We start from the raw sequence: 25,096 nt of genomic DNA, 5'->3' as shown, positions 1-25,096 counted from the left end.
CCTTGTCTGCTCACTCCCAGTGAAAATCTTATCTTATGCTTTGTGTAGATCCAAAAAGACAGTGCAACTACTCCTGACTTTCTCTATAGTCCATCAATGCTCATAAGGCAAACATCACATCTGTAGTGCTCTTTCTTGGCATTAGGCCATGCTGCTGCTTGCTGATTGTCACCTCTCTCCTTAACCTAGATTCAACAAGTCTTTCACATAGCTTCAGGATATGACTCATTAACTTTATATCTGTAGTTAATAAAGCTCCGCACATTCCCCTTGATCTTTGATATCGGGACACTTTTACAACCCATCCAGATATAAGCACAAACTGAGTGAGGATGTAGTTAAGGCCTGGCACAAAGTCTCCCTTTTTCTTTGATTTATAAACACACTAATGAGGAAACTCCAAAAATGTCCTTGTCCAAATACCGAGCCAGAAGAGTGTCTTCTTTGATGTTGTCTTTTGCCCAATATTTTAACTGTCTAAGACCTCTTACTGTTAAACTGGGTACATCTAATTCCATTTTCTTTAAATTACTTTTGCAAGGAAGATGAGTTAAATCCTGATATTTAACAGCACGTAAGTAGGTCAGTGTGCCCACATTTATTTGACTGCATTGTACTTGGAATGGACTGTTATATTCTATATTACAACATAACTATAACCTCAGCTTCATAATTACAACCTCAGCTTCACTGAATAAGTGTCAGGGTCCCTGTGCCTACCCGGTTGGCTCAGTATGGCTACATATGTTTTTATTTTCATTTTTGTTCCTGCTCTCTCCCTTCCTCTCTCTCCCTCCTCCCTCTGCCTGGGCGGAGCTCACCTGTGGGCTCCTGCCCTTGGCCCACGCACCTGGTCGCAATCACGCACCTGTGGCTCATCACCTGAGAGTGTTCCAGCTCCTTTTTAAGATGGCAGCTCTGTGTTTCTCGTCGCTGGACCGTTGCCGACCCTCGTCAGTGTAACCCCAGCTCAGTTCACTCTAGAGTGTTTCTCAGCGATCTTCCTTTGTATTCCCTTCATGTCTCTGTGTCCAGATTCCCTGGACCAACCCTTGTGTTTCCCGAGCGATCGAGTGTGCGTGGAGTGTGAAGAGGAGCGTGAAGCGTGGATGGAGTGTGTGTGGACTTTCAGCATCTTTCCCCATTTGTGTGTGGACCCCCGGAGCCTAGCTTTCCCCTCACCTTTGTAAATAGATCACCTGGTGTTGCTGTAATAAAGACTCTTGTGTTTTCAAAACGTAGAGCCTGCGCGTGAGTCCGTGCAGTCCCGTTGTGACAATAAGTGTTTGGGTATCATCCACAAACACTGTGGTATTGAGGTATCCTTCTAGAGTCAGCTCATTTTCAGTAGGGTTGTGGTATGTGGGATGTTACTGAAGAAACTGTCATATTATCCTCATCATAAGCTGTAAAAAGACCCATAGGGGAATTCCACTAAGTTTTATGGATACATCTGGCACCACTAGTGTGGTGACAGAGAGGCGAAAACACCACTCAACTGAAGTGAGCAGTCTGTAAAAATTCCCACTCTTATCCTGTTGGCTGGGATGTATAATTTCTCTGTTTCTTTCAAGTTTCAAAGACTCTTTTTGATATTAATAGCTGACGTTAAATAAATACAGATAGTTCTAAATAGCTGGAGGAGGTGGCTGGGGAGAGGGAGGTCTGGGCCTCTTTGCTTAGGCTGCTGCCCCCGCGACCCAGCCTCGGATAAAGCGGATGAAGATGGATGGATGGATGGATAGTTCTAAATAGTCTCTGTTATACTGTCAGAAAGAAAGAACTATAAATTATTTCCATATGTTCATCTTTCTCAAAGTCATGCGCAACATAATGTGCACCATGCATTCGTAACACACGTTATATACTATCAGTTAGACAAAGGGCTAACTTTAAATCAGGATCAATCACCAGATATTTCCAAAGAACAACAAGAAGAGGTTTAAGCCTGTGCATGGGGACAGCAAGAAGATATCTGAGCCAGTATCATGATGTGTAATCGAGCCCTAATGAGCGTGATTTACAACTTTTCCCAAGTTTCCCATTCCCTCTGACTCAGTAATTGCTCCTCAAAAGCTGGCTGGCATGGTGGCTGTGGTGCCGGTTCAGGTGGGCGTCCCACAGATTACTTCTGGGTGAGGCATTGTCAAGCCAAGATGACTCATGTTGGGAATGCCTGAGTTGCTGTAAATGCCCAACAGCTAAAAAGAGCTGAGAGCACCTCCAGCATGTCTGCTGGCTTTGACGTCATCAAGGAACCCGACACACTTTTTATTACTGAATACATGTGCAGTTGTTCTTTGTCTGTTCATGAATAATATTTTAACTTTTCCTGCTGGGCTTAAATAAAAAATAATGAGAAAAGAAGAAACACCGATAGTACTATTATTGTTATTTTTTTAGTTGTGGTTTCCAGTGTCCCTGTGTTAGGGTTTAACTGGTATTGTGCAAACATAGCCAAGATTACTGTAGTGATGAATCACATCCGGGCTGTGTTCACATTCAGCGTAGCTGTTAAAATGAATACAGCGGCAGTAGTATAATTATGGGATGCACATAGTGAAGCAGTTATGACAAAGCTGGTATGTTGTTACAGTTTAAAAAAACAAAGCAAGAACACTACAGTGACAACAATCAGCTGACAGTATCATACTGTGACACTTTACACTAGATACACTGTAAAATAACAACATTGTCAGTAATGTATTGTAAGTGCTGCTGCAGTCTTTCATTGTAATAACAGCACTATATCACTGCACATTAATTGCTTGCAAAATGTATTTAAATGATCAAAAGTAATAATCATAGCCCTACAATTATTGATTTTGTTGTTAGTATCGTATGGACTCTTTGAAGTACTTTGATGATTGTTGCTTTGTGTTTATACTGTGTTGCGTGGTTTCCAGTGTTTATGGGGCCAAGAACAATATCTAGCTGCTGTCAACAGTGGCAGTTTTAAAAATGAGTCGTGTGTGATGCAAGCAGTGACTGACTCATGCCAAACTCGCACACTCAAGAAAGCAAGAAACCTGAAATTGGGGATAAGACATGCAGTTATAATAAACTCTTGCTGGAGACTCCACTTTGAACACTGAAATAAAGTCAAATGAAAAGCAAATCGCTAAAAGCATTGTAACATAAAGTTACAATAAGGAACTATTGGATTGCAGTCACAGACACTGTGAAATAACACTTTAATGTGAGCAAATGGAGCTGCCAGGAAATTTTCGAATATTACAGGGGAACAGTTACGTATTTTTGTTGATGAAACTCAATTAAGTAAAAATTTGAGAAATGAACAAGTAAGTATAACAACTGAATTAGACGACTAATTTATTTCTGCTCTGTCTTGCCCTTTGAATGCTTACCTGAAGCAAAACATTTTTCATCCCTTCTCTCCTGTGAATCTCTGCCAGTTCAAGATTCAAGATTTTTATTTGCCATTGGCGCCTAGGACCAACAGTCCATGCACATTGGAATTCTTGTGCAACGCTCTCCAGGTCAAGTTACACTTGGCGCCCATTTCAGACTACACTACACTAATTTCTCAAGAAAGCAATTACTCTAAACGTATCCACATAGCCAGCGTTATCTTGTGGCAACACAATAACATCAGCAGATAACAGCAATCAAAATCAACCAAATACTGAGTCACTGTTGAAACATTTGTGCTGTCAGGGGCTGGGTCTGACCCAGCATTTTGAGTGTGTTTTGTAAATTGTGTTTTCTTATAAATATATGTGTAGTTCTGGTGTTGCATTATTAGTTAGGTTTTAGATGAGTCTATTCTAGTTTAGGTCCATCTATGTCCTCTACTGTAAGTCTGTTCTGGTCTTCTCTGGGTGGTCTGTCATGTATTTCGTGCCTGTGTGTTTAATGTTGTCTCGTTTGTGCTCCCATGCCTACGTCTCTGTGTTTTTTGTTTTATTTTGAAAGTCTAGCGTTCCCTTCTTGAATGTGCTTACTTTTACACTTCCCCTGTGGTGTCATTATGTTCATTTGTGTCAGCTGTTTCCTCTTGTGTTTCCACTTGCCCTGATCGCCCCTTGTGTGTATTTAGTCTGTGTTCTATTCTGTCTTTGTCACAACGTCTGTGTTACCACGTCGAGTCATTGTTATCGCAGTTATGATGTTTAGTCACAGTTATCTTATTTATGTTTCCCAGTACTGGTTACAGGTTAGCTGTCGCTCCTGTGTTCACCTTTTTTCATGTTTACCGGCCTAAATAAAACAGTTTGCTTTTGGTCCAAGTCTGCTCCGCCTCCTTCTGTGTCCACACCTCTGTTTCACGCTCTCGCACAGTCGGCGCCCGTTGACAGTGACATGTGCATTTAAATTTGACTTTATTTTGGAATTGTTAATCCTTTTAACATGTCAGCTTGATGTTCCAACAACATTAGCCAAAAATTTTAATATGACACATAATCTATACATGTCCTTACATTCACATCATTTTTTTTCCACTTCAGCTGATTTATTGTCTTATTTGTGACATCATTATCATTTTCTTTATTTAAAGGAGACATGCGCACAAAAATAAAAGCAATGCAGGATAACAGCATAGCTGTTTTTTTAACTGGCAGACATTTCAGTAAAGGTAAGTACTATCATTAATGCATGCCTCTGGGCTAGCTGTCGTAGTTGTTGACTCTCGGTTAACCGCGATGATTAAATGGATGTTCCATAGCGCTTCAAATATGCAAATTCATGGATAATGGATTAAGTAAACAAATAGAAAACACACAAATGATATTATAATATGTGTAAGGTTTTATGGACAAGAAAAACTGGATAATAATTTGCATTGTCCAATCATGATGCTTTGGTTCTCTGGCAAGTCAAGTAAAACCTATTCAGTGTGGTGATATCAGAATCAGAAAGACTTTATTTATCCCCAAGGGGCAGTTAACATACAACAGAGCAGCATGACGTTGAAGATAAGGACAGGGCATAAACAGGCAATAAGAGTGAGATAATAAATACACAGAATATACAGTATATACGCAAATTACACAGATATGAGATATGATATGAGAGTAGTAGCGTCTCAAATTTGAACAGCTTTAACTGGAACTTTATCCAACTCAGGAACTGAAAGGAGTTCTTCTTCGTAGCATGGACAGTGTTATTCAGATACCATAGCAAGATTATGCTTAATGGAGTCATTCTAAAGAATTTTGAATTTAATCTTTGTAGCATCCGTTGTGATTTTAATTTTGCAGGATGTGATAGGAGTAGCTACTATGGCAGGAATGTTGATAAAAAAGCAGAATGAATACATAAGAATTTTGGGCCAGTTAGGACTGTTTTCCTACACTTTCCTGAGAAGCTTTATAAATAAGGGCTCTGGTGTTTCTTTGAAGAAACTTTCTGGAATACCATGCTGTGTACTGAAACACCTTCCTGTTCTTGTTGGGACAAGAGCACATAATTAACATGTGACCCATGCCACAGCTTTGCATACAGCACTGTATATCAGCAGCTGTGCATCTCAAACACATACTGACTTGCTGGGATACTTGACAGTTAAAGAAGATGCTCTGGTTTTATTTCCTGCCTCTTGTGATGTCCAGCCAAACTCTAATGATGGCTTTGCCTCTCTGGATAGCAGATCTGCCAAAGAAACCTCCTCCTGGACCATCTGCAGCTGACCAAGAGTTTGCAGAGGTATTGTGCATTTTTGGAAGGATATGATCCCTGTAACAAAAAAGAAAAAACAAAAGAGAAAAGAAGGCATGCTGCTATATTTGTAGGTCTTTGCACTGCGATATTGTTGTTTTATTCATAGAGGGGTTTAATCTGGAACCCCACTTTATTGTCTACTTCAAGTGCAATATTGACTGCTGCTTGTAGGAATTTGCTGTATATGGGGCCTGGTCACTGTGTATTTCAAGGAGTAAAACATTATCAAACTGACATTTTGTGAAGAAAGCCAATAACCTAATTTCAGTGTGTATGGGTAGGACATGCAGTTATACCTGACTGACAATTTGTGCAGATTACACTATCAACACTTTTTTCAAGTAATACTATACTGTACATCTGTGCTCTACTATATATTTTTTAATATATTTTTTTCGTTAAGAAACTGTCGTTTTAGGTTGGAATTACAGACACTGGAAAATAAGAGTTAATATTGATAAATGGTCCTGCCTGGACTTGAATTTAAGTTTTTTTTTTATAAACTGCATAGAGTTGGCTTCATAAATATAATTAGATTATACTTTTAGATTATTGCACACAGTTAATTATTTTAATGACTTAAACCAACCAACTCTTCTCTCTCTCTTTTAATAAATAATAAGTTGTTAGAAATCTCTTTGATATAGTGACTTGATTGGATAACTAATTCATTTTTGGTTTGTCTTCTTCACCTTTGATGCCTCGCCTGAGGAAAAATGTGGTGCACTGATAATGATTCTTTATGAGGGTGCCCTGTGAATGCCTGTGAACCACTTCTGAAGAAAACATTGACTGCAAGATAACACAGCAGTCAGGAGACAGCAGCAGTGAATAAATAACACTGTTAGAACTCTTGTCATGTTCATGCTGAAGCTGATTTCAATAACAGAATTTTTACTATTTGATGAAGTGCATTTGAAAGTTTTACGCTTTATTTCAAACAAGCTCTAAAATACATCTTTATCAAATCCTTTATGAACCATTTACTTACTACCAATTTTAAAGATAAATTTGATGTGTGCTCCTGGTGTCCTTCTATGGAGTTTTAATAATATTAATAACAATGATTCTACTGAGGGAGAGTATGAAACACAGCTACTTGTACACAGGTAAGTCTGAGTGTGTCTGATGTTGACACCTGCAGTTACATGAGTGCTAAAGTGTTTCTGCACGGTGCTATCATTAAAGGTCTGAGGACATTTCTGGAATTCTTACTGTAAAGTTACTTCAGGCCTGGTTGCGCATTTGTGTTCCTCCACAGCAACAATGGCAATGTGTGAACATTTGTACTTTATACAGTACTATGGAAAAAAAGCATTTTCCCAGCCATCATTCCTTATTTTTTGTGTATTTGTCATATTTACATGTTTCAGATCATCAAATGAATTTTGATGTTAGACAAAAAAAATAACTGAATACAAAATGTAGTTTTTTAATGATAAACTCAGTTGTTAAAAATACAATACAGGTTGTTATACTCATAAATATTCATTGACTAGTGTGTAACTACCAGCAATACATTCTGAATTAACTCCTCCAGGAGTGGGCACCAGTTTGTGGAAGCCACCATGTTGCCCCACCATCTTGAATACAGTGGCAATGATTGACATCGTCATTCTTCCTAATCACATCCTATATATCTGGTTAGAGACTAGCCACATACTCCACATACAGTAATACCCCAAAGGTGGAGGAGAACAGAACTTCAACATATGAAGTGTATGGTTTATCAACTGAGAAGGGTCTGCTTCACCAAGTGACGCCACATTCTCACATCATATGAGAGTATATTTGCAAAGTTTCAGAGCACCGCAGTGTCAGATCCACTTCATAGAAAGTTTTGCTAACACTGGCTAGCAGCAGCTAAGGCGTGATGGGCAGGTGTGTTATAACTTTAAGTGTGTCAAAAATGCAAAAAAGGTAATGATGAAGGGGGGAAACACTTTTTCACAGCAAAGTAAAGATGTTTATTTCAACTGATTTACTTTAGCAATACCGGTTATTTTTCTTCAGGAATATCTGCGGCATTTCTATGGCTACCAGCCCAAGGCAGAGAGACAGAAGAGGACCACCGACATAAGTAAAGATGATGATTTGACAACCGGATCCTGTGATAAGAAGACAAAGGTGCAGGAGATGCAACGGTATTTTGGTTTGCTTCCAAGTGGAGAGCTCACAGAAGAGACTCTAGCAGTGATGAAGAAGCCACGCTGTGGACTGTCAGATGTGGAGCAAGTTGGAGAAACAGTTCGCTGGACGAAGAAGAGGATCAGCTACAGGTTAGAAACAATAAAACTGATTTCTGTAGTCAATATGGTAAATGCTACTTCACAAGATTAGCGTTCACAGCGTTAACTAGCTTAGCTGTTAACAAAGTACAGCTGAGGCTGATCAGAATGTTAGCCTCAAACATGAGTCTGATGCTGTTTTGGTTATAAATCTCAGTACTGGTTAAAAAATAGAGCAGGGTAATAAATGATCTACCAGGTTTCAGCTATGTTATGGCAGGAGACAGCAGATTGAAGTAGGGCTGAATGAATACCATGAATGACTGTTCAGAATTTTAAGGGTGTCAGTCTCTCAAAATAACATAAAAAGCATTCAAATTCAATGTGTCACATCAGTAAAGGTGAATCCATTTAATGGTGATTTTTATCATTAGAACAGTTAGCAAGAAACTCCCCATCCCAGCACTGAAGGCTCAGAAAGTCTTTAGAAGAGCATGGAAGCTTTGGTCCAACGTCACACCTCTGAAATTTCGCAACCGGATCATGACCGTGGCTGACATTGACATCTTTTTCTATAGTGGAGGTAAGCTTTAAAGACTGTTCTCCTCATCCATGTATAATAATGAAGCAGATGGTAAAGCGAGGCGTAAAGGATTTACTAAATAATAAAATAATAGCACCCTGTGTTGTTGCAGATCATAATGATAGTTCACCTTTTGATGGCAGAGGAGGAGTCCTGGCTCACGCCTTTATGCCTGGGCTTCACATTGGTGGAGATGTCCACTTTGATTCTGATGAAGACTGGAGTTTTAATTCTACCGGTATTACCAGGGCAAAACCCCCCAAAAAGCAACAATTTAAAAACATGTGTCACAAATTTTTCTCTGAACATGAAGCTAGACAGAATCAACGTGGTACCTGCATTCTTATGAACTTTTTGTAAGAAAGCAGCAGCAGGTGTGTTTTGTGTGTCATAATTGTTTGCTTATTGTCAAGATGCTGTATGACTGAAATACAGTGCACTTTACAGAAGTTACATATTTGGTGGACTGAATGAGAACATTAATTTGACCTAACCTGGAGTGATTTAGTGAAACATGGGTGGGACTTTTGTGTTACAGCCTTCCTGCATCACACGAGTACTAACATGATGTGCGCTCCTGCTCCAGGTATCAACCTGTTTGCTGTGGCAATCCATGAATTTGGCCATGCGCTTGGCTTGTCCCACTCATCTGATCCTGGAGCTATCATGTACCCAGCATATAACTTTGACCCCAACTATGAGCCCCAGCTCTCCTTTGATGATGTCAAAAACATCCAAAAACTGTATGGTGAGTTGCTGCTGGATACTTTCGATGCTTGAGCTCAGAAATGTTGCTTACCATTAGCCGCAGTTTCATTACAAGATATTAAGCAAAGCCCGCTAGCCTCAGAATAACTTTGAAGTTTTAAAATGGAAAGTTTGTACATAAAATAATAATAATACTGACAAAAGAACAGCCACAAGAATTTTGGCTGGTTTTGCATTAAACATCCAATCCAGCAATAATTCAATAACAAGAGGTCATTTAGAAGAATTGAACATAATTTATTGAAATAGAGAAATGAATATATTTGGCGATTAGACTAGATGTTAGGACAGGACCCCCCCGGCTTGAATGGAGGTCTGAGTAATGTGTCTGTGATGGAGATGGGGAGGAGGTGGGTTGTAAGAAAGAGGGTCTAAAAGCAGAGGTTGATTGGCTCGAAGGAGGCAGGCAAGAAGATGATTGGATTAGATTAAGAACATGAATATTGAGATTGACAGTGTGGGAAAGCTGTAGACATGTAAACAACAGAAAAGAAGCTCATCACCCAGTAAAGCAGCCAGATCAGTGATTACAGATCTTCCTTAGTGAAATCACACATAAGCTTAATTTTGTTATGTGTAACAAAAACTTGCAGTGATATTGATTTGCTCAAAACCATTATAAACTGGCCACCATCAGTTATTTAATATCCGTTCATATCTTATATTTCAGATTATTCTGTTTCTTTTCAATAGTTTAAGTATTTTTTAATCCTCATTATTATTATTATTGTTATTAGTTTTAGACATTATTAGACAATTACAACAATTGTTTTATTTTGTTTTCTTATAAGATTAAATACAATTTGGTTAAAGAACAACGGATTGAAATCATTATGGCAAAATGACGTCATGGTGTAAAACATATGACAGAAACAGTAAAACAAACATTTCAAGTAATTTTCTTTTTATTCTTGTTTCCTTTTTCTTTGTTTTCTTTCTTCCTTTAAAAAAAAATATTTACAATATTTTATTTTCAGGGGTAATCAAGTGTCCTTTTCTATTCCTCTCTGCTGTGTACAGGAGTCAATCCCAATTTTACTTCACTGACCTCAAAAAGGCCTCCTCCAAAAACACCTACAAAATGTGATCCGTATTTGTCCTTTGATGCAGTAACAGAACTACAACAGGAAGTTTTGTTTTTCAAAGACAGGTATGTAAATCTGTGCAGTCTTGGACATAATTCTCTCAGTGTGTCTCTTTGGTCCGAGGATTACAGGAAAACTGAACTGAAAAACTGAATATTCATTTGAGATAGCCTTCCTGCTTTTCAGGTTTATGTGGCGCAAACATCCTGAATTTGAGGAAACGCGTGTCTCCTTGATTAGCAGTCTTTGGCCAGACACTGTACCGGCCAACTTGGATGCCGTTTACGAGAATACGTGGGAAAATGTTGTTGTGTTTTTTAAAGGTAAAGACACAAAAAGGGGTAAAAAAAAATCTACAAACCCATCGGTTTAGTGTCTGGCAGTAGATTAAAATACATGTGTACATGTGTTATTATAGTGTTTTTGTTTCAGGTAATCAGTACTGGATGCTGAGGCAGTTAAAGCTTGAGGAAGGATTCCCTAGAAGCATCTCAACCTTGGGCTTCCCTTCCAGAATAAAATCTGTAGATGCTGCTCTTCACTTCAGAGATGAGGGCTATACTGTGTTCTTCACTGGTGATGAGTGTTGGAGGTATGTAAGATCATAAAGCTCTTTAGTCCGGTTTTCAGTCTTTATGCTGACCACCTACCTACTTCAAAACGTGAAAGATCACCATACATAAAATAGTTAAAAACAATATACAGCCACGATCAAAAGTTTAAGACCACTTGTAAAATGGCAAAAAATCATATTTTGCACAGTTGGATCTTAATAAGGCTCCTAGTGGAGCTTCAGCATGCAGCAAGAAGAAATGGGAGTGAGACAAAACATTTTTTGAGCGTGTAATTTATTGAAAACAACGCTTAAACTGAAATATGCAAAGTATGATTTTTTTTGTCATTTCACAAGTGGTCTTAAACTTTTGATCGTGGCTGTAGCAAGACTTGTCTGATCTTTAACCATTTCATTTAATCTTTACTGACTGATGTAGATGGAGAGGTGTGAGACATGTTTATGTACTGGAATCACCTTTATGCAATGAGATGACAGGAAACTATTTCCACTGTTGGCATCTTACATAGATGGGTGTTCCTGATAGTAGATGAAAGAGCAATCAGATATATGAGATCCAGACTGTCCTCTTCTGTTGAAAACTTTAAAAAAAATAAGTAAAATTTACTTTAAAGAATTTTGTATGGCTATGTGTGAGTGCTGTTATTATTTCACACATAGAAACAGAACATCATTGCGTGAGAACCAGTCTAAACCAGACAGGCTTCCTGCTTACGCTTTGATGTAATACAAAATTACACATCTCTAGTACAAGTGGTTGCAGAATCAACTGTTGTCACCAACTTGACTATTTGTCATCAAAACGGTGCTTTAAGTAAAGTAGTCATGTAGTTTATCACACTTCCCATGGAAATGTTGTCATCCATAAACAAGAAAATACTGACATTAATCTCTGCTTTTCTAAAATAACTATTATATTTTATTATTATATGTGATAATGTAGATACAACGAGGAACAAAGGTTGATGGAGGGATCACCAATGTCTGTTGAGGAGCAGTGGCCAGAGATCCCAACGCCTATAGATGCTGCTGTCTTCTATGATGGTACTTACATCACTTTTCTTTTAGAGCCCTTTAAAATGTCAATTTCTCATAAAAAGAAATTCAATCCAACAAAATTTACAGTACATTTACACTAACACTTCATAGTTTTCTGCTCCTTTGCTGTTTGACTCTCAGATTAATAGAATATCTTCACTAACTGTGATTGGAAAATACTTGCATATAGACATAGAGTAAAAAAAAAAGATGTAAGGTATAAAGGTTTATAACCAAGGCAGTACTATCCAAGGTACTTAAACCTTTTCATTATGAATACTTTTGAATGCACTGTACACAGACAGTCCTTGCCCCATACAGCAAACACAGTTTGCCACAATACATTTTAAGTTTCAAATTCTAAATGAATATTGATTTCCCCACAGGATCTGTGCACTTCTTCAAAGGAAACTTGGACTACAAATACGACTCCAACTTCAAACGTGTGCACTCCATCAGTCGTGTTAATGAGCTGCTGGAATGTGAAGTGAAGGAAGGCAATGAAACAGTGACAGAGAGGAGATAAGTGAAGTAATGCTTTCCCTGGAGCTTGACGGTGCTGTGCATGCGTACACAAACTTTTACGTCCAGTAATAACCACAATGTATCGAACAGAAAATAGAGAAGTGGTTAGTGTGTGGTTAGTCTTACCTCAGTGTGTAATACAGTGATGTAACATTGGAATTTGTACAGTTTTCATGATTTGAAATGTGTGTTTTAATCTATTTTTGCTGCTAATTTTAATTTTAAATCTCTCTATACAAACATCAACATGTGATATAGAGCTATTCAGCCAAACGTAACATTTATTTTAAGCTCGTGTCGTTCCATCAGAGGGATTTATTTTTTACTTAGCAAAGAAAATTTGATATTTTCCTGATAAAAAAAAATATCTTTGCTTTTCTATTAAAACATATTCAGTGTGTGTGGGTGTGTGTGTGTGTGTCTTTTTACTGCTGTTGCCTAATTTACCTGAGGCTGAACGTTACTTTATGAAGTCAAAACTCTTCATCCCTGTGTCCAGTATTGTGTAACACTGACACAAAGTGTTTTGGGATAATTACAGGTAAGGTGGAAAACACCCACCTGCAGTTGACTCACAGAAAAAAAACAACTTTCCAGTTTCCAACACGTTATGCGGTTGGGCACGATTGAATGTGTAGAATAAACTGACTTTAATGTTTCTGGTAAATGGACTGATTCTTATATAGCGCTTTTCTACTCTCCTGGAGTACTCAAAGTGCTCTATACAACATGCCTCATTCACACCCACTCATACAAGCACTTCTAAACACAAGTGCAAACTAATCTGCATTCACACACATTCACACTCCGATGAATGCATCAGAGGACAATTTGGGGTTAGTATCTCAAGGATGCTTGGCACGCAGACTGGGGAAGCCAAGAATCAAACCACCAACCTTCTGATCAGTAACTGATCTGCTCTGCCATCTGAGCCACCCCACTGATAACATTAACACTTCACTGTAGCAATTTCAAGACTTCAGGTAGTAAAGTGAATCTGATCTTGTCTTGGCTCTGTGTGAGGCACACGTTTAAAGTACATGTTGTGCATTAAGGACAGGGTTTTCAAGAACTTCAGCTAATAGACTTCAGCTTGGTCCACGGGTTTGTTCCACGCACCTCAAAAGGTGGCTCATTGTAGAAGATGTGGTTGCACAATTGTAACAGAAATGGTGGCAATGTCAACATTAATCATCCTTTCCTGTATGTGATGTGCAGCACTTGAAACCCTCCATGACCAATTCCTGGCAAAATACTTCTTTTCATTTGGAATCATGTTGGATCGTGCAAAAACCAAAGTGTTCATAGTGAAAAAAAACCTTCCAATTCCTCAATGCAGTGTTTGACAGAATATTAAATTTATGTTAACACATCCATTACAAGAAAACACAGGTGAAAGTGTTTAATGTGACAAGAACATCTAACTGTGATAACTGTTCTGAGCTTATTAAGTCCAGATACCAAATACCATGTGTGAATGTGTGTGTGAATGTGTGTGTGAATGTGTGTGTGAATATGTGTGTGAATGGGTGAATGACTGAATGTAGTGTAAAGGGCTTTGGGGTCCTTAGGGACTAAGTAAAGCGCTATACAAATACAGGCCATTTACCACTGAGAAAATAATTTTTAAATAATTACAGCTAAGAAGGAAACTAGCTCTGGAAACTAAATTACAATAAAGTGATAAAAATAGTAATAATTCTGGAACAAATACACACAAAGAAAATCCTCAAATATGTTTAAATCTGCTTTAAATCAGCTATAAAGTCAATTCTGCACAAGAGCTTGAAAATAGGAATAGTTTTAATTTTATTTCTAGAACTTTCATAAAGTTGAAAGCTGAGCTTCTGTGAGCTTCATAAAATCATTAAATCAATTTGATTTTCTTCACACTGTGGGATATGGAAGTCAGATCTGAATAAAAATCAAATGAACTAAAATCTGATAATTACAGATGTTGGGGCTGTTCTAATTATCTCATGAACAATTTCCTCTGCAAACTGCAACAATGATTCAACATCAGTGTTTTGGGGTTTTTTGTACATGTAACACCGTCATGAGCAATCAAAGCCAGAGTTCCCTTCTTCACCATAAAAGGAGCATTTCGTTAGTCACTGACGGCAGGTAGTTACTCAACACATCCAAACTCCAGCCTATATAACAGCTTCTCACAGCACTGAGACACAAGTTGCACACAACGAGGAAGCATGAAGACTTTGACTCTGAGCATTCTGCTTGGCCTGGCAGTGGCAGTTTACTGCATGCCAGTATCTCAGATTACTGGGCAAGATGAAAGTTTTGCAAAGGTATGTGTACTTGGCTGTTTTTTATTTTTTGGCATAGGCTAGAGTGGACAAACGTTGTGATTATTTTAATTGTCCATCCCATGTTGTTATTTGTCTTGTTTCTTGAGCTTAAACATGCTGACAGATATTTGAGTGTAAAGCTCTGAATATTTCTCTCTTCCAGAACTACCTGAAGAAATTCTTCAACCTCACAGAGGAGGAGGGTCCAGCTGTCAGAAGGGGCATCAGCCCGCTGAACAAGAAGCTGGCTGAGATGCAGAGATTCTTTGGTCTCCAGATCACCGGGTCTCTGGATGCTGACACTTTGGCCATGATGAAGAAGCCCCGCTGTGGGGTTCCCGATGAACAGGTCGCTCGTTTCTCCACTTTTGATAACAACGCTAAATGGCAGAAAAACAGCCTCACATACAGGTGAATGATCTAAAGACACAACATAACACACAACGTGAGAAAATGTGACCACACTAATGATTTTCTTGGATATTGTTGTGCTCTGCAGGATAGAGAACTACACACCTGACATGTCTGTGGCAGAGGTGGATGACTCCATAGACAAAGCTCTGCAGGTGTGGGCCAAAGTCACTCCACTGAGGTTCACAAGGATCTACAGCGGCATTGCTGATATTATGATCTCCTTTGGTCGCTGGGGTGAGTCTAAAAACACACTAAGTAATATAATCACTGAACGTTTTTATTGTATTATTGCACAAGACAGGATCATCCCACCTATCAGTCAGGAACACTAAGCTTTTTTAGTGTCTGTGTTTTGTTTGGCCAACCCTGAAACTACTATCTTCTAACAGCACATGGTGATTATTACCCCTTTGATGGCCCTGATGGCACTCTCGCCCACGCATTTGCTCCCGGTGATGGCATTGGAGGGGATGCCCATTTTGATGAAGATGAAACATTCACGTTCCGCTCAAACACGGGTAAGTTTGTTTACTTTTATGAACTGTGGTGTCCAAATTATTACTCTGTAGTGTGCGACCTGAGTTATCCTTAGCTGTAACCAATTGTCATTCTGTGTTTTCTACTTCAGGCTACGTCCTCTTTATGGTTGCTGCCCATGAATTTGGTCACTCTCTGGGCTTGTCTCACTCCAATGACCCCGGTGCTCTCATGTACTCAGTGTACTCATACAGTAACCCTGACACCTATGTTCTTCCCCGGGATGACGTTAATGGCATCCAGTCCCTCTATGGTGAGTGCTAAATTCTTTTTTTGGTTTTATTCAATTAAAAATATTTGAGTTGACCAAAATCTTAGAAGAGCCTGTGCATAAATAATTTTACAACTTACAACAGTGTGATATTTATTAAATTACCTCCAGGTCCAAATGAGGATATCATTGTACCTGGACCTACAGCCCCCACTACTCCTGATGCCTGTGATTCAACGATGGTTTTGGATGCTGTTGCCACACTGCGAGGAGAGATGCTCTTCTTCAAGGACAGGTATCACAAAATAAATGCATGAATACCTGAGCTACTGAGATTTGCTGACTGATCATTTACATTAATGTACATTTTCTGTGTGTCTTCACAGATTCTTCTGGCGCAACCACCCTCAGAGCAACACACCTCAGCAAACTCTCATCACAAATTTCTGGCCCGATGCCCCTGTTGACATTGATGCTGCTTATGAGAGCCAACAATCAGACCGTGTCTTACTTTTTAAAGGTATGCTTTCTCAGTGTCCACCTAATGCAGCACTCCTTTGAAGTCAGCATTTTTGTGCCTTTACATAGCTTTACTATAAAGTCTACTTCTTATTTGTTCACAGGTCAGCAGGTGTGGGCTTTCAGCGGCTATGATCTTGTAAGTGGCTATCCTAAATCAATATCCAGCTTTGGTCTGCCTAAAAAAGTGAAGAAAGTTGATGCGGCCCTCTATGACGAACAAAGTGGGAAGACTCTGTTCTTTGTAGGCAGTGAATACTACAGGTGTGTTCCACTAAGACCTGAGAAAATTAGGCAACTGATTTTCATACAGCAGCTTACAAGTTGTATTACAAATGTTAGATGAATCTAAATACATTTTTCTTTTCCCAGTTATAATGAGGCCACAAAGAAGATGGATAAGGGATTCCCCAAACAGGTGGATGAGACCTTCTTGGGAATGACCTCCAAAGTGACTGCAGCTCTGCAGCAAGGAGGTGAGCAGCAATTCAGGCTTGAAGACCACTGAAACGAGACAATGATTTCTGTTTTTGATATTTCTGTTTTTATCTTTTGAGTTTACATGTAATGAATGATTGCTATTTTAACATGTTTAAAAATCCCTCTGGTCTGTTATGCAGCACTAACATGTAGCATCTCTGTTCTGCAGGGTACACCTACCTCTACAGTGGACCACAAATGTTTGAGTACGCCATGTGGAGCGGGAGGCTGTACCGTGTGCTGAGGAACAGCTACTTCTTGCCCTGCACCAAATACTAGAGAAGATTTTGAATGCTAAGGCACAGTAAAAAAAAAAGAAAAGAAAGAAGATTAACTGTGTCAATATATTTTTGGATATTTAATTTTATTGTTAAAAAGTTAACAGCAGCGTATGTACTTAATACTGTTATTGTTATGTTAACTTTATTAAGCTTTACCATAACTTTTTATTTTGTTTTATTTATGTCACACTCATTATTTAATTTTTCCGTTCGCTAATTGTTGTTGTTGTGTTTTGACCTATTTATGTACACAAAAGGTCAAATGGAGTACAGTAAAAATAAATTGACATCATCAATAAGCACATTTTAAATGTGTTACTGTTGTGTTACAATGTTACAACCATAGGTGGATAAAGTACACACACTGGTAACTCAAGTATAAGTACAGATCTTCCTGCAAAAGTTGAAGAACTGCTTCTTTACTCAAGTAATAGTATCGTATTTTTCGGACCATAAAGCGCACCGGATTATAAGGCGCATTAAGCAAACAAAGCAGTCATATAAGTCAAACTTTACTCAACTCATTCTTCTTGCTTCCTCCACTTCCGTACCATTGAATCATTAATACTGAATTCTGTCGCAGCTGCTCTATTCCCGTGTTGTTGCAGTATATTAATGACTAACCTCGTATTGTGGATGGATTATCTCAGTTGTTCTCCTGACTGAAGTTTGGTCCGTTTACAGCATTCTGCCATGCCATTGCATTTGTCCCTAACCATCAGGAACCCTCACGTTAACTTTTATCGAGTGGAAAAAAGTTAGCGTTCATCCTCCAGCTTCACTGTGTTTATGTTATGCTAACATAGCTGTGTCGCTAGCGATCATGTTGCACATCATTATATACCAGCTAGCCCAACTTCAGTAACCCTACAAACGCCACTGCTGTTTAGTTTTCTGTCTTCATTTATGTTTGAAGTGATAACAGAGCTGTACGTTTGAATTTTTTCAGAAATCTCTCATTCAGAACATGCTATATCATGTTTAGGTGGAAGCTAGCGAGCTAACTTCCTGCTAACTTCTAACTCCATTAAATTTACTAAATTCTGTTTTCATGGATGCCTGGATGTTAAACTTAATTGTTACACCTGGTAAAGCAGCAACACTGATCATTTTATTAAAGATGAAAGAATTTAGACAGTTTTTAACTCTCACTGATGCCGCAGTGTTTGTTTGACTTTGGGACCTGAAATGGACGGAGTTTAGGACCCAGATTACTCTGCGAGGCTCCTGACTACAGTAGTCATAATGCTCCGACAATCCATTAAGCCTGTGGCTTCGTAGTTTAGCAAAGTCGTACTAAAATGTTTTTTGACAGATTTTTGAGCGCTTTGTACCACATAAAATCGGTTTGAGGTCAGTAAGCACAACCAGAATTCATACATAAGGCGCACCGGATTATACGGAGCCCCGCAGGGGACATGGGAGAAAAAAAAAAATTAAGACGGACTTTTGCGAGATCTCGCAAAACAAACTCAGGATCTCGCAAAAGTTTTGCGAGATCTCGCCAAAGTTTTAGCCGCATTCTTCGGAGGCCGCCAGCTCGAAGCCAACCAACTACATTCACGCCTCAAAATATCTTAAAAGTGTATTTTGTGACCCAGAAAGAGTAATATTACAACTAAGTAGCTGCCGCCATTGTTGGAATTCAACTTTTGTGAGATCTCGCAAAAGTTTTGCGAGATCCCGAGTTTGTTTTGCGAGATCTCGCAAAAGTTTTGCGAGATCCCGAGTTTGTTTTGCGAGATCTCGCAAAAGTCCATCTTAATCTTTTTTTTCTCCCATGTCCCCTGCGGGGCTCCGTAGGATTATATGGTGCACTGTCGATTTAAAAAAATTAAAAATTAAAAATTAAAGGACTTTAAATGGTAAATGGACTGGTTCTTATATAGTGCTTTTCTACTCTCACTGAGTACTCAAAGTGCTTTCTACATCTGGTGCATTCACCCGATCATACCCATTCACACAAGCACATTATCTAAGGTTTTTAGTGCTTCTATCTGACATTCACTCGAATTCACACTCCAATGGATGCATCAGGGGGCAACATGGGGTTAGTATCTTGCCCAAAGATATTTGGCATGTAGACTGGAGGAGCCTGGGATCAAACCACCAACCCTCTGGTGAGTAAATGACCCGTGATTTTTAGCTAACTGAAACACAGTTGGTCATATTATAATAAAATTCCACAACAGAAAAGAATACAATTTGTATTTTAACTTGGAATTAAATTCTTAGGAATGTAGGGTAGCAGAACAAGTAGAATAAAAGTAAAATACAAGAGATAAATGATTCTAAAAAAAAGCCTGCACTAGAGTGCCTCTTTTGTTCAAGCAGCCTTTGAATAACACAACGTTAGCATACTTTGTTTTGTTTTAAATGTTGCTTCACAATATGCAAAAACAGAACTTCAGCAGTGACAGCACAGTGATATAGTGGTTAGAGCTATTGCCTCACAGCAAGAAGGTTATATTTTTAAATCCATCCTGGGATCTTTTCCCTTTGTAGGTACTTCAGATTTCTCCCAACAGCCCAAAGACATGCATGGAGTTGGGTTAATTGGTGATGCTAAATAGGTATGAATGACTCTGGTGAAGCCTGACACTGGACTAGATAAGTAGACAAAATACAGCAGCTGCACCTTCGACTTACAGATATATGTAGCAAACTACACTGAAAGAGTTGGTGTTTATAGATGCACAGTGACAGGAAACAACTCACCTCAAATATCTTAAACCTAAAGTAATGAGCTGTTTTGATAATGCAGTTATACAAATAGAGATATTTCTGTAAAAATGTAGGAAGTGATAGTCAGAAAATAAAGAAAAACGGTAATAGTAAAACTATCTGCGAGTTTTACACCTGAAACTATTACAGCTTTGTGCTAATGGATAATGGTGACTTTAGCATATTCTTATGCTTAATATTTAGCGTATATAAAAAATAAAATAATTATCACATTTAACCCTATAGCTTTAGCTAGTACACAAGCATGCTAACGCTTGCTAATTTGCACAAAACACAAATGATATGTCAGCATTTTGATGTGATGAGGGAAGGTCACAGGATCACCAAAAATATTACAAGTCATTCTGAGTACTTTTATTCGAATTAAGTTCTAATTATTTCATAATGGAAGTGGCTGAACTACAGTAAAATCATATAAAAAATATCATATTAACTATTGAGAGAAAAATTCAGAAAATATCAGCTTTGATTTTGAATACCGTGATCATTAGTTCATTGGTCTCAGCTTACATAGTTCACAAGTAAAAACAAAGATTTATCAAAGATTTCTAGTTCTTAGGTTTTGTTCCTGTGCCCCTGATGTTAAGTGTAGGTTTAATTCTGTCATGTTTATTTTCTTGCTCCCTAGTTGTGTCTCATGTCGCAGTTTGTTACTCCTGTCCCTGTGCGCCGTGTTTGTCCTATTCAGTGTCAAGAGCGTGCCTCTGCGCCTGTCGTGTGTTTCCTCTTTTATTTTGATAGTCCCTGTCCTGTGTGCAGTGTGTCTGATTTTGCTTCCCTTGTCTCATTAGGTCTTATTTGTCCCAGCTGTGTTGCCACCTGTTCCCAATCGTCTCATTGTCCTGCTTGTGTATTTAAGTCCTTTGTTTCTCTGTTAGTTGTTCCATTGTACCCTTACTGTGCTGTGTTTTTTCCTCTGAGCTCCCTGTGATCCTCGTCCTTAGTCTCTAGTTTTCAGGTTTCTAGTTTTCTAGCTTCCTAGTGTTAGTGATGGCCAAATGAAGCTTTCTGAATCATTGAAGCTTGTGTTCATTACTCAAAGCTTTTCAACACAGTCGTCTTTGGTGACATCTGGTGGCCAAAAATATGAAGAGCAGCTTGAATCCACAAAATAAAATGAACTGCTTCATTATGACTGCCCATGCTACAGAGTGGAGTTCACAGTTGTTAGGTTTATGTTGGCACAAACCTGTTGCTGACTGAGACGAGCGCTGTTCCTGCCGCTCGAACCCCAGTCACTCTCAGTCAGCTCCCCTGTAGCACTGCCTTTTATTGTGGTTACATGAATATGCATAGGTTCCTTAACATATGACATCTTACACATTGTGAACAAAGAGTACCTCGTCTGTGTGTAGTGTAGGTATGTGTGTGTGTGTGTCAAGATGTGACCCTGTGAATGATCTGCTGGCGCCCGTGAGTCCAACAGTTCACCTAAACAGACACAGAGTAGGTGTCCTCCTATACTATAAATCAGAAAAAGAAGGTACGACCTCTCTCATGACCTTAGGATGTGTGTGTATGCCAGAGTGCTCTGGAACGCACACAGAGTCTTTGTAGACTACTAAGGATCAGACATCCTGTCATTATACAATCGATTAAATACCTCTAAGCATATATGATTATATGTTTCTAAGCAAAAATAACAATCCAACAATATAACTCTGACAGCAGATCTATCTGATGTTGGGCCACCGTTGTGTTGCTTTGAACATGTATTTTTGGGGGTGAAGAAATTGTTATGTTTATTTGTTTAATAAATAATTTTCATCAATAAACTTTCCTTGTGCCACGGTGTGGTCTTCCTTTGCTTGTGACTTCTTGATGTTGGTAAATACAATAGATTAAAATTGCATATAATATACATATAAAAATGCACAACTCATTATGGAGTATGCTTCTGTTGTGACCAAAATCAACTCAAAATACTCCCACATGACAGAACCTCCTTCCACCCTGGCTGGCTGCATATCTCTCAACAGAATAATCACTGGTTTGCTGTCTCTCACCATCAAAAAACTCCACAAATCCCGCAAATGATTCACTTCCTTATAAACCACCGAATCAAGAACCAAAGCATTTAATGAAGCTTTTTAATGACGTCACTGATCACGTGACTCTGGCCAAATGAATCAACTGCATGGTCCTCGTCCAAGTCTCCGGTGATCAGAATGGGAGGCTCTCTGTCAACATTCACTACTCCTCCAATCTCCAGCTCACCACCTTCTCTGCTGTTTGAATCCCAGGCCTGCAGCGGCGGCTCGCGACGAACGAAGAAGGATGGTGAAGTGAACAATACAATACAACTTCATTTCTATAACACATTAGAAATCTTGCCTTTCCCTCTAGTTAATATTTCTTTTATGACTTTATATCATGCACTTTTATGCTCATTTAAATTCTTGTTTGCTCTGTACCTGTTGCTTTCCTATGTATCAGTGACAGTTATCTTCTTGCATACGTAGTACTTGCTTTGGTCCTATTTCTATTATCCTCCTCCTATACTCTCTTACTTGTTAAGCACCTTGGCATACCCTTGGTTTTTAAGTGTGCTTTATAAATAAAGTTTATTGTTATTATTATTATTATTATTATTATTATTATTATTATTATTATTTAAAGACCAGAGGTACACCAAAGTGCTTCTAAATACAATAGTAGGAAATAAAAATAAAATTACATAAAATTAAAGGATAAATCAGCAGTCTAATGTAATGCAAATCAGTTTAACAAATGCAATAGTTATCAGCTTCTTCTAATTCAGGAGAATAATGCAAACTAAAACTACATAATAATTCACAATCTTTAGTTAGGGGTATAACAGATGCAATAGTAAAGTGCAAAAAACACTACCAGATGAAACAAAGCACTAATTAATCGGCAATGCTAAGTTAAATAAATAAGTTATTGATCGTAATTTAAAAGATCAAATAATTCAGACACGGGAATATCAACTGGAAGATTATTCCGGTAATATAATAATATAAGTTAAGATTGCATATAGGTGCAATTGCAAAGTACAATGAATACTACCTAATAAAAACTCTAACTAGCCAGGAATGCTAGATTAACCCTTTAAGACCTACCATAGAACCAAGTCCGCCAGAGCTTATATTATATTTTTACATGCTGTGGAGCCATTTTTGGGAGCATTTCAAGTTGCTGTACATCAATACAACCATTATAGCCCAAATTTTAATAATATGTCTGCATTAAGTGCATAGTAATTACATAAATTACAAAAAAGTGCAATAAACTACAAAAAGATTGAAAATCGTTTTTGTTTTTTTAACATATATTTCTAGTTAGAGAAATTTAAGAGGCTTATCTCTCAAAACTGTAAATACAAAAAAGTTGCACAAAATAGTTTCCCACCACAGGAAATTTATTTTGAGTGTCTTAATAGGTTTATTTTTGAAATACACCAATTTTTATACACTGCAGGAAAAATGAATATAAATATAAAAACTACAGGCAGACGTTGTTTTATTACAAGAGACAAACAGACCTGTCACAGCTATAAATGAACTTAAAGTACCTGAGTTTCCCACTGTGTTCTTCGCCTCCTACAGCTTTAGACAAAGGGGAGAAGCAATTTTAATACATAAAGATATTAATTTCTCAGTACTCACATTTATAGATCCAGAGGGTAGATTCCTAATCATTAAATTATCTATACTTAACAAAAAGCTATGTAAGTACATAGCTTCTTCCACTTTTTTTTAGTGCACTCTCTGAACACCCAGATTGCGCACTTCTTGGGGCAACCTCAACTTTGGACTACATGAAGAAATGGATAGGCTCAATACAGCAGGAACTCAGCACAATTTGCGGTCCACAAATATAATAATCAGACAGTAGATGAGCGACTTTGGTCTTGGCGACGCATGGCGCTCCCTTCACCCCAACTATAAGGAATATACTTTCTTCTCATATGTCCATCACTCCTACTCTCATCACGATTATTTTGTAGTGAGCAGCTCACTGTTGAGTGACATTTCAGACACTGAGATACACCCTATAGCTGTCAGCGATCATGCTCCTCTGTCGTTAACACTAATACATCAGAAGAACATTCCACCAAGTAAAAACTGGAGATTAATACATCATTGCTCAAAGATGAAGAATTTATTCAACATTTTATAAAAGGAGTGGACTTTATATTTAGACTATAATGACGTTGGAACATCAACATCTGTTCTCTGGGAAGCAGGGAAAGCTGTGATGAGATGTAAAATAATTTCTTTCTCATCACATAAAAAGAAAAAAAAAAAAGAATATTCAGGAATTAGAAAAAAAACCCAAAATCTTTAGAAGAAGCCTACGTGTCCCATCGGGAACAGGAAATGCTGAACAAAATACACAAAACAAAACTAGAATTAAATGAAATTATGAATAACAAAACCCTCAATTCTTAGTACAGAGACTTCGCTTGCAAAATTTTGAACACCAGGGCCGTGCAGAGATGTTGAAAGGGGTGGGTGCTCAAAGTTAAAAAGGGGCACATAGAACCAGGGTGAAGAACAACAACACACATTCATCAAGAATCTAATATGGAATCTCATCACACTATATCACTGTCATCAGGGCTGCCACGATTAGTCGACTATCAAAATCGTCGACGACTAATTTAATAGTCGACGCGTCGTTTGAAGCTTTGTAAGATCCCAAGAGACGCAGGAATAAGTAGCAGGATTTAAGAGTGTAATAACGGACTGAAACAGAAGATGGCAGCACTGCATGTACAAGGATGCCAGCTGCCGTTAAACCCCGAAGAAGAAGAAGCTGTGTCCCACAATTCATAGCGCAGCCCATCTCAGTTTCCAACAATGGCGGCAGCTAGTTAGTTTTAATATTACTCTTATTATTCTTTCTGGGTCACAAAATAAACGTTTAACATATTTTCATAAACTTCACCGAAACTATCTGCAGATTTCATTAAAATTTAGTGAAATATCATCTTGTCTTTATTTTTAGTTAGCACAGACCTTAAACACTTAAAGATGTAAGCTAATGATAGTTATATAAGAGCAGATGCTGCTGGTGCAATAAGCTGTACGTTTTACGTCCATTTGATGCATGATCTGATTAGTCAACTAATCAAAAATAATCAGTGACTAGTC

The 25,096-nt window shown here is 38.2% G+C and overlaps 2 protein-coding genes across 2 annotated transcripts; both read left to right on the top strand.

Annotated features, from left to right (window-relative positions):
* Positions 1–5,586: 5,586 nt before the first annotated feature.
* LOC146699669 (matrix metalloproteinase-18) lies at positions 5,587–12,581 on the top strand. Its single transcript, XM_085471456.1, has 10 exons — positions 5,587–5,667; positions 7,696–7,961; positions 8,345–8,493; positions 8,606–8,731; positions 9,080–9,241; positions 10,282–10,411; positions 10,533–10,669; positions 10,779–10,938; positions 11,864–11,964; positions 12,345–12,581. The coding sequence occupies exons 1-10, from the start codon at positions 5,587–5,589 to the stop codon at positions 12,482–12,484; spliced, it is 1,452 nt and encodes a 483-aa protein (XP_085327582.1). The 3' UTR covers positions 12,485–12,581.
* A 2,074-nt stretch (positions 12,582–14,655) lies between these two features.
* On the top strand, positions 14,656–17,535 carry LOC146699668 (collagenase 3-like). Its single transcript, XM_085469509.1, has 10 exons — positions 14,656–14,789; positions 14,953–15,200; positions 15,289–15,437; positions 15,593–15,721; positions 15,832–15,993; positions 16,123–16,246; positions 16,338–16,471; positions 16,575–16,734; positions 16,843–16,946; positions 17,120–17,535. The coding sequence occupies exons 1-10, from the start codon at positions 14,691–14,693 to the stop codon at positions 17,227–17,229; spliced, it is 1,419 nt and encodes a 472-aa protein (XP_085325635.1). The 5' UTR covers positions 14,656–14,690; the 3' UTR covers positions 17,230–17,535.
* Positions 17,536–25,096: the final 7,561 nt, after the last annotated feature.

The sequence above is a fragment of the Copadichromis virginalis genome, linkage group LG10 (genome assembly GCF_057382275.1).
Source record: "Copadichromis virginalis isolate Kocher_CV1m ecotype Utaka linkage group LG10, C_Virginalis_male_GT1.1, whole genome shotgun sequence".
NCBI classification, from domain to species: domain Eukaryota; kingdom Metazoa; phylum Chordata; class Actinopteri; order Cichliformes; family Cichlidae; genus Copadichromis; species Copadichromis virginalis.
The sequence above is the reverse complement of the archived record's forward strand: the minus strand, read 5'-3'. Positions and strand labels throughout refer to the sequence as shown.